Source organism: Limulus polyphemus, unplaced genomic scaffold (assembly GCF_000517525.1).
Source record: "Limulus polyphemus unplaced genomic scaffold, Limulus_polyphemus-2.1.2 Scaffold1412, whole genome shotgun sequence".
Classification (NCBI taxonomy): Eukaryota; Metazoa; Arthropoda; class Merostomata; order Xiphosura; family Limulidae; genus Limulus; species Limulus polyphemus.
The window spans coordinates 135,269-145,966 of record NW_013667022.1 but is presented as its reverse complement, the minus strand read 5'-3'; the positions used below and the strand labels follow the sequence as shown (position 1 = coordinate 145,966).

The window sequence follows — 10,698 nt, the reverse complement described above, 5'->3', positions numbered from 1 at the left end:
AAGGGGGACCTTTAGCCTGCACAATGCAATATATAGTAAGATGTGTGACGTCATGTAAACCCGAAGTCTCAGTTGAATTGAATCTGGTGACCAGCCAATCACAACTCAAGCCGTTAGTCTCCCGGAAGAGAGAATTCGTTTGTAGAAAAATAACAAAAAAAAATGATTATTAATTTTCATTATGTATGAAACTTTTGACCGATAGAGAAAAATAAAATACATAGGAAGATGAGAGCAGAGAAAATAATAATGTAAATCAATACCTGAAATAATAATAATAATAATGTAGAGAAATAGAAGCATGAATAAAAATGTGAATAATAATAATAATAAAACTTTACAAACTTAATTACATAATAACTTGTAAGTTGGGATTGAGTTGGGATTGGCTGGTCACCAGATTCAACTATATATTGCATTGTGCAGGCTAAAGGTCACCCTTTGTTCTCCTGAAGAAGAATAGTTAACTAATCGAAAGCACTCAAGTTTTGTGTCTTATTTTAACTTTTTTTTTAAATATTGTTTATTGTTTGTAGTTAAGCACATACCCTTGCAATAATCTATCTGTACTTTGTCCGCCATAGGTATTGAAACCCGGTGTTTAGTGTTATAAGCCTTCAGACTTACCATTGAGCCACTGGGGGGGGGGGGCTTTTTAAATATTAACTCAACGATTAAATTTAAATAATTAATAACTTCTTACCTTAGCTGAATTTTCTTGAAACAGAAAAACGTTGTAAAACTTTGGATCAGACTGGGTACAAGATATCACAGCAATTATAACATTGTAAGCAGCACAACTGAGTCGTCTCCGTATATCATAAAGAGTCGTTTCACCTCTCAAATCATCTTTTTTTGTTGCATGACTTTGTCTTAAGAAAAAATTATTACTTGGCTTTACTTTGCAGACCAAAACTTTTACACAGTATAAAATATACTTTTTGGAAATATTACAATAAACTAAAATACATGAATAAATAACATTAGCATAAAATACTGATATTTCACTGTGGAGCTTAAAGGCTCCTCTCATGATTCACAGAGGCCTCAATGTACTGACCAAGTTCCTCTATTATCCCCAATTACTTGTATAGCTACTTGTATAGCTGTGATTCAGTTAATGGTCCCCAGACCTTTAACACAGGAAATACTTCAAAATTTGCATAATTCAAGGACTGAAGGGGGGCACCACAGAGTGTCATACACACACAGCTGCAAATATGCAAAAGCAGTTATTCTGGCTACATTTGCATAAAGAGATTGAGAAATGATGTAAATATTGGACCTTAAGCATTGTTCAGAGAATACCACATGTTAAAACCACATATCACCAAAGTAAGTTCTCAATATTTGTTACTTTTATTTTTAAAAAGATCATATATTTCAGTTTTTAGTTCTTGTGTGTTAAACACTTTTTTTTGGATGTACAAGATTTAGTATCTCATATCACGAGTTGTATTCATATTTTGTATCATTTTACTACAAAAATATATTGAGCCAGATAAATATAAAATGAAGTTCACTATCTTCATAGTTGCTATAGTTTATATTCAACATGCTAATTACTAAGAGCAACGATAACTTTATGATAAGCTCACCGAGTGAGTTCTGTTGTCAATTCTTTCCCTGTGTCAACGTTGCCATCACAAAATGCTTTGTTGATTAAGGATTCTTTAGAGGAAATAATCTCTTTCGGGAGACAGGAGAACAACACTTCCGTTAGCTGAAAGGCCCCAATTTTAATTAACAGTTGTGCTTTTATTCGTTCTTCAGAACCCTGGAAAAAGAGAAATTCTTATGAAATTTAAAAATCTTGAAGTTATTTTGTTCAAGTAAATGAACTGAATGTTTATAGTAATTTTATTTAAAGTTTTGCAGTTTAAAATCAAAATGTTACATTTTGTACTTATTTACAACATCACTCTCAAGTAATTTAATTTAAATTACATAATGGTGGTGTGTTCTGATTCTTGCGATTAAACTGTAGACTCACACATACACATTCAATCTGCACAACATATGTTAATACACAACATACAAATGACAGTACTATGTTAGATGCAGATAATTATACACCATGATGTAGAATACTGGCACTATTTCTTTAAACAGCCTTAACAGTAAAGTGATTTTCTGTTAACGAAGTAGGTCCCTTGATTTTATTCTTAGCACTACGTCTCTTTCATGTTAAATGAGTAAATCTTTTATCTTGATTTTTATTCCTGACACTATGTTTTCTGTTAGAAGTATATTCTTTGCCTTAAATGCTTGATAACGCCTATGTTAATTCTACAGTTATTGCTATAACAAATAAGATGGATATTGTTACTTTACAATAAAAACCTGATGTACTGTCCGTGGACATTTTGTAGTACACCAAAGGGATACCTTACAACAGAGCCTTGTACTAACTGTACTAACAAATAAGTCAAGTGGATACTGTTATTTTAAAATAAAAGATATATATTTCTCGTTTCCAGGCATTTCTTTGAGTACATTTGTTATTTTGTTAGTAACAAGAATACGCAAGTTGTGACTAATTTGATATTTCATGTACTTAAATCAATCAGTGTATATTCAATTGCAAACTATGAACTAGGTTCACTTTACGCACAAAATTCTTTAAGTTTTTAACAGTGGATAAACAAGAACTCATGAACATATTTTATGCAAACTATATATTCCAATCTTTACCAACGAACCTTGATTACTTTTGAGGAAACAATTTCCATAATGGAGCGGATATTCTTGACAAAGAAATCTGTTATAACAGGTTTCGACAATAATCTGAGAATCGGAACACAAACTCTCTCTATAGTTCCAAGTTTCATTTCAGCAGGAAGTTGATCCTCACAAAGAAACATTCCAAACAGTGTATCCATAGAATTAACCTGCTCTTCTGGCTTGAGCCTTAGTTACAAAAAAAGAAATATTTCACTCATTTCTTAAACATTAAGAAAAAACCCAAGTTTTATATATATCATTCCCAAGAGGGATTTTTTCGATAGAAAAGAATCAATGTTGACAAGTGAACAATTCTTTGGATGGAAACTAGAAGGTAAACTTGACATAATCACAGAATAAGATACACATTTATATAACATGCATTTCAGATTGAATATTGATCAGCTTTCCATTTAATTCATTTTATATAGTCAAAAACACTTTCTAGATTTTTAAATGTCTCAGCTTATAAAAACAGTATAATATTTATCCACCAATTACTGTTCAACTGGTTATAAACTTGAGTCATGATACTGTTATTGGTTTATGAACATCACTTTGTAAACATTATTATATAAAATATAGACAATGAATTAAAAAACACCTCAAAAACCTATACATATCACACATACGTACATAACAGTGAATAAACAAGAGTAATTTAACATAGTGTGGCTAATTTCACACAGTACCTGCATACAGAGCGGGAGATACTTCGCTGTATTTCCTCCTCCAGTAAATGACAAGCTTCTCGACACATAATGCCAACAACAAATGTTAAAAGAGTTAAACTTCCACATAGTTCTAGTGCAGTTAATATCTGTAAGTGTAAAATAATAAAAATATGCGTTTCGTTAAACTGAGAAGTTTAGATATAAATAAAACTAAATTTCAATGAAGTAAATACAACTTTTTTTGGCTATAAAATTACACAATCATTATTATAGAGAGAAAAAAATCATGCTCCTTAAAAGTTGAATAAATTCATAAAATAATATTTTATAACTGAACAAGGTGATAGTTATGAATTAATTAATTAGTTAACATAAAGACTGAAATTTACTTTTATTGTCAGTGGACATTAAAATACTTTCAATGAGAAAATGGTCTTGTTAATAACTAATAATAGCCATTATGAATTAAACAATAGGAGAGGTGTAATACACAGAACAGCCTAATATACTCAAACAATTCATCTGTACTCACATATTTTAGCTATTAGTACTTAAAACATGAATACCAACAATTTATAATTCTAAATGGTTTCAGTTTACTGTATGCAAAATGAAGTTAGAAATTCAATAAAACTAAGATATATTTGAAATTTTAGGATCAATCACAAAACAAAGTGTCAAACAGCAAAGATAGCAAAACTTGTGTACTTGTGTTTGTTTCTTTGTTTGCATCCTTCAGAATGTTTTTGGAAAGCTACACAAAAGGGTTATATGTGCTTATTTTAAGATAACAAGCTCAAGTATAGGCAGCTAATCAACAGCACCCACCACCTACTCTTGGGCTACTTTTATCTGACCAAAGAATGAGATTTGGCCATCACTGTTATAACACACCATGGTTCCAAAATGTAGAGTGCATTTTTGTGGCAATGGGCTGTAAACCACGAGCCCTTGGATTCTCAGTACAAACACACTAACCACTAGGCCACGTCATGGTCCGGAAATGAAAATAGTACATTTATTTTCAACTTAAGAATAAATCTCAATGGGAATAAAATTTCTATCAAATTTTGAAAGATATGTCATCATTAAGTTCTAGTACTTTGAGATTAATACAGCAGTTAAATTAGAAAAGAGAAAACCTGAAAGTTGCAGCTTACAAACCAGTACAATTGCAGTATAGTTAAAAATCAACACAACTAACAATTTTTATATGATTGAAAATAGAAAAAAATAAAAATACATAGCTAGATTTTGACCTAAGAAAACTCATGACAGCAAAATAAAATGCATGCAAAAATAAAAGTTTCCAAAACTCAATATCAAAACTTATAAGAATTTAGCTTAAATTAACAGTTGTTTTCAGTAAAAAAGTTGAAACTTAAAAAACTGAAACAACTAAAGGCTTTTTCACAGAATAAAATTATAACTTGGTTTATTCCTGTCAGGAAACTTAATTTTTAGTAGAAATATATAGTAATATAGTTAAATATAGGTGTGTTGGGCTAAGGATTCTTCTACAGTAGGTGCCTGTGACTGGTTGTCAATAAATTTGACAATAAATAAACAGAATGCACTCCACTTGTCTTTTAAAATAATATATATATATCAGAAATAAGTTAATACATGTATAAAATTCTCTACACTATGGCGATCATAATTGTATCTTAAGCACTATACAGTTCTCTTCCTGTCAAAAGTCCACTTAGGTCAATTCAATTGCTTTAAAATTCAGTTGACAAACCAAAATATTTTTCTCTATTATATATATATTGCAATAGTATCCGTATATAATTCACTTATCCTGTCACATGAGTTACCACAGTTGTATCCTGTACTTCCAATAATTATCTACTTTTCGTCAAAGTCCACACAGGTGGATTCAATTAGCTTAGAACACCCTTTGACAAGACAAATTATTCTCCTTATCTCTTTCTAACTATTAATCTCACTCTAACATATCTACTGTTAGGCCTTTCACTCCTACAACGGTTAACTTTGCATTTTCTAACTTTTCTCTCAATGAATTTCTCTTTCCATGACTTTACTTTTTACTCTCTTTGTTTCTGCTCATCTGGTCACAGCTATTTATACATCTATCACTTAGGCCTTCTATAAATCTTAATAGCCTCGACAGCAACAGATTGCAAACACAACATTTGATAGCCTTGACATCAATAAATTGCAAACACAAAATTAATTAATTAATAATACTAGCTACACTAAACAGTCTTTTATATCTGACAATTCCTATAAAAGTTTTCTTTTCTTAATTACTCACCCATTTTATGAATCTAAAAGAATAAAGAGAAGTTTTTTACTCTTGAAAATAAAAAATATTGATGTTAATACTTATTGCTTCTTCTACCAATCATATCAAATTATTGTTGAAGACACTTTAACTAATATAAAAAACCACATTTCAATACAGACCAATCTGAATTTCCACAATTTCTTTTGTTGAGTTTTGTGAAAAACTACTCAAGGGCTTTCTACGCTAGCAGTCGCTAATTTTGAAATGATACACTACAGGGAAGGCAGCTAGTCAACACCAACTCATGGGCTACTCTAATAAAATAATGTGATATAAACTATCACTGTGATAATACACCCATGGCCTCAAAATGCAAAGTGCAATTTGTTTTTCAGTGGTAACAGGGCACAGACCAAGAAATCTTGAATTCACAGCCTGTCATACTAACCAGTGGGCCTAATTCAGCCCTACAGTTTTTGATAAAACAAACATAACTTTTTAGATCCAACACAGCATCATCACTTATAAATTTTGTAAAATAAATATTCTGATTTCAAGCTATTATACAAATATATATAAAAAAAACTTTTATTTTGCTTTCAAATACTTATCTTAACTCAATTACTTTACAATCTATAATTTTTCATTTAAAACATTTCCTACTGTTTATTTATATTATATTTATGTTCTCAGAAAAATTAGTTCCTCCTTTTGACCAATCATTTTTATCATACTTGTTAATCTCTGCTTTAGTAAATTTGTATTTTTCTTCTCTATTAACAACTGATAGTAATGTTTTAACTTCTTCCTGTCCTATAAAAAAATTTTGAAGCTTATTAGATAAACAGAATATTACTACAACACCTCAGTGGGCTTAAAAAATATCACACGGCTTCAGGATATAATATTTGAAGAAGAAACTTCAACATTTCTTGCACCTGTCGTATGATTTGATTTATTGTCCTCTAAAAACAATTACTGGATGAAATTATTTGTATCTTGATGTGAACTTTCTACAAATTATGTAAAAGTAAAATATATTTATATATCATACTTGTATGAATTATCAGCTACAGAAATTCTAAAAGACTTCTTTTGAGAAACAAATAAAAATGCTTACCTTTGTTCTAAATTTCAATTAATGATTTTTATGTATTCTTCTAAAGCTTTTATTTTATAAACCTGTCAGGTTTTGATTTGAAAAACACCACATGCAGTTTCACTTCATTTACAATCACTGACATACAAAATAAATAACTTTTTTACTGTGGCAAAATCATATGCAAGCCAACCTTTTTAAATGTTGACCAGAAGATGCCATCTAATAAGTTTAAACCTGTTTTATATCCATTAATATATATATGTTTTCTACATTTCTTTTTGGTTATCTTATTTGCCTATACAAGCAGTTACTTAGGCCTATAAGGCCTAACAAACAGCAGCCTTTTCAGAGAAAATAACCTAACTAACCCTAACAATTCTCAGTCTGATCTTGTTTCACAAAAAACAACACTTTTCCAATATCATAATTCAAAAGAAGTAAAAAATCATAAAGTAAGCTTTAAAAAATAAAATAAAGACAACGACTGTAATTGTAGCAGAATTTGTTTACAAATATTTTTTCTTCCAGCAAAATATAACAAGTTAAGTCTTTAACAATTTGTTCCAATTTCTATGCAAATTTCTGCTAAACTGGAAACCATATTTTCTTAACATACAGTTAAAAGAACAAAAAAAAGGTGCTTTGATTATGTATTTAATACATATTTTAACACAAAAAGGTTTAGTTCTTTTATGTAACATAAAACAGGAAGCATAATGACTATTGATTGTAAAAGCTTTCAAATGCCTAAAAAAGGCTAATGGACTTATACTCAGGGAAGGTTTCAAGATTATTTTTGTACCATTTTTTGTATCATTTTAGTACTTGAAAACACAATCATAATATAAGTGATTATCTGAAATACACATATTTTAAAAAGATGATTTTATATTATGTGCTATTTATTCAAAGAAAGATTAATACTGAGCTATGGATAGATTGTACTGAAAATAACTAGATATTTAAAAAATAGGCATTTAAACAAAAGACCTTTCTGTGATTTCACAAAAATGTAAACTATAAAAGCTAACCTGTCTAAAAAATGTAACATAACTGCTATAATGCACTTTGTAGAGTGGGAAAAAAATCTTTTTAATGATTGTAGCACTTTGTTGAGGGAAAACACAAACCTTTCTGAAGACTGTAACATAACTGTTGTACCGAAGACTGCCAACAACAAACTCTGTACTTTGTAGAGGAAAAGTATTAGCAGAGAGCTCATCCAAAGCATTCCTATGAAACAATAAAAAGTAATGATCCTTTTAGCAAGAAGATTGTTATACTTATATATCTTGAAGATACTAGTTATAATTTTACAAAACATAAAATTGGCTAGGAGGTTTTATGAATAACTTGTAAAAGAATTAATTTAACAATTAAAGGAACACACGTAAATTAACACACGTAGACTACTTTGTATTTTAGAAAAGGTGCTTATAAAATTTTCATTCACAAACACTGAATTTGATGTGTTTTTGTATTAGGTTTTTACAAAAAGTATTATATAAAGTATTACAATATCATCTTTTAATAGATATATATATATATATATTAAAATAGTACTTTTAATACAGTGTACATACAGCGAATATCAGTTTAACATCTGATCTAACTTGACAATTTTGTGTCCATTCTATGCAACAAAACACTAACATTAAGAGATTTTTAATTTTCTTTTGATCAATTAAAACATTCTGATAAGCAATTGTTCTTATTATCTTTTATGCTATAAGTATTACAGAAGAAGGTCGACGTAAATACAGATATAATTACCAAAATCACACTTCAGATGTTAAAACACAAATACTGAAATAACTATGATTTGTACGAAAACAATTAAAGAAACTTTGAACTTTGGAATAAAATAAAAATAATTATTTCCACTAAATATTTAAACAGTTAAAAACTTACCGTATTAGAACTTCCTTGTTTGTGTCATTATTTTTCAGAAAAAATGCCAAAAGGTCCAAAACATGTCCCTACAGAACAATACAAAACATCTTGAAAACTTAAGATTATTTCATTTTATCACTAAACAACATAACAACTGGATGTTATAAGAATTTGAAATGATAATTAATAAAATAAAATGAATTTTTAATTTATTAAATGCATGAAAATAAAATTCCTTTTTCTAATAAACAAGTTTGCTACTGATAAATAAAGAATTATTATTGATGTCGAATTATAAGTTCATCAACAGATTTTTATTATTTTGTTTATCAACAAATCTAACACTAACAAGCATCTAACAATTCATTAAATTTCCTTGTACATTTCTTTGAAAGGTAAATATAATTTCAAAGTTTAGAGCATACACTGAAGTTTACTCATATTTCTGGACACATAACATCAAAAGTTTCGATTTTGAAGTTGTTAATGTTTCTGATTATTTTATTTTCTAAACTAGATATAATAAACTTCATGCTTATAATTCAAAAATTTTACTCTACATTATTACTATATCTTCTAGCATAATAGAGTTGAGTATGTTATATTAAAATGATTTTGTATAATCAAATCAGCGAGTTCCCTGAAAATCACAGCTGATATAAAGTCGCAGTGGAATGGCATGCATCAGCATGACAGTTTGGCATTTTGTAAATAGTGTGATACCCCCAATATTGATAGCTTTTGAGAAGCATATGTAACAACCCTTTCTGAAGCAAAACATTCATGCACTCTCTTAGATCATACAAACATGTTCAGATTGAGGATTTAGAATTTTCTAGACAGGGATAACCCTTTTATGTAATGGCACTGGACAACAAAGGATTACAGATAAACTTAGGATACGAGGCCATCCAAATTGTACCCAGGCCATTGTAATCAAAATGTGATGTCTTGTAACAGGTCAGAATCCACGAACACAAAGGTCAGTGGCAAAAGCCATCCATGTGACTGAATACATAACAAACAAAAATTTATCAGGAAAAATAAACGAATAATAATAATAAAAAAAGACAGTTGTGCTATTCCATATGAAGACATACAGATAAAGGTGATTGGAATGCTGATACATGCACTATAGAAACCATGCAAGAAAGAGTGGCGTGCTTCAGACATGACAGTCTAGTGGCAGAGCTGCAAGACCATTGTCAAGATGCATGGTTGTTAAGTAGAGTATGACCAGATATGGAAACACAGATTGTAACTATGTGGTGAGGCTCCAAAGTCATCTTTAATATAGTGTACTCAACCCTCTGAAGAACAGCTTAATAATATATTATTCTTAAGTTTCCTATCAAATCTTTATATACATAATTATATAGCATTTTAATATAAGTTTTTTGGAAAAAAAAAATACATGCCATACAATTAAAGGCTTGTTTAAATTAAGATTGACTTTATAAAGCCATATCAAAGTGTATGTGTTCCTTTCATTTTCTTTAACAGGTAGAAATCTGGTCTTTATTACACAAGCTACAAATTAATACAAACATTTCCCATTTAGTAAAACTATATTTTCAGCTCTTATAGAACACAAACTGTTTTAACATATCTTACCATAAAAGACAGACTTATCCCCTTTCTTGTTAAAAGACTTATGAAAACAGAACATAAAGACTGGTCATATGGCAGAGAACAGCTTGTAACAACCTGCAAGAAAAAAAAATCATTAATTACACAAATGACTTCAAAAAATGTATAGTTATTAATGCTGTTAACTTGAATATACAAGTACATATTTAACTACAGAAGGCAGAATATATGTCACATTGAAATATCCTACCACATCCAATTTCAAATAATACAAGAGAAGCAACATATTTTAAAGTACAGGCTAGGGGTTTCTTTGGATATCATAATCATTTCTAATAGAGAAAGACATTGGTACATTCACACATTGGATATGTGTACTGCAATTCAACATTGGTACATTCACACATTGGATATGTGTACTGCAATTCAACATTGGTACATTCACACATTGGATATGTGTA

General features: G+C 29.4%; 1 protein-coding gene across 1 annotated transcript in view; it reads right to left on the bottom strand.

Moving 5' to 3' along the window:
* Positions 1 to 10,698, bottom strand: part of LOC106463453 (DNA-dependent protein kinase catalytic subunit-like) — a 169,878-nt gene that overhangs the window by 81,529 nt on the left and 77,651 nt on the right. Inside the window, exons 38-44 of the mRNA XM_022390945.1 lie at positions 10,262 to 10,354; positions 8,666 to 8,733; positions 7,885 to 7,987; positions 3,417 to 3,544; positions 2,703 to 2,910; positions 1,599 to 1,777; positions 704 to 872 (exon numbers count right to left, since the gene is read on the bottom strand). Coding sequence (XP_022246653.1) covers positions 704 to 872; positions 1,599 to 1,777; positions 2,703 to 2,910; positions 3,417 to 3,544; positions 7,885 to 7,987; positions 8,666 to 8,733; positions 10,262 to 10,354 — 948 coding nt within the window. The remainder of the gene's footprint in view (positions 1 to 703; positions 873 to 1,598; positions 1,778 to 2,702; positions 2,911 to 3,416; positions 3,545 to 7,884; positions 7,988 to 8,665; positions 8,734 to 10,261; positions 10,355 to 10,698) is intronic.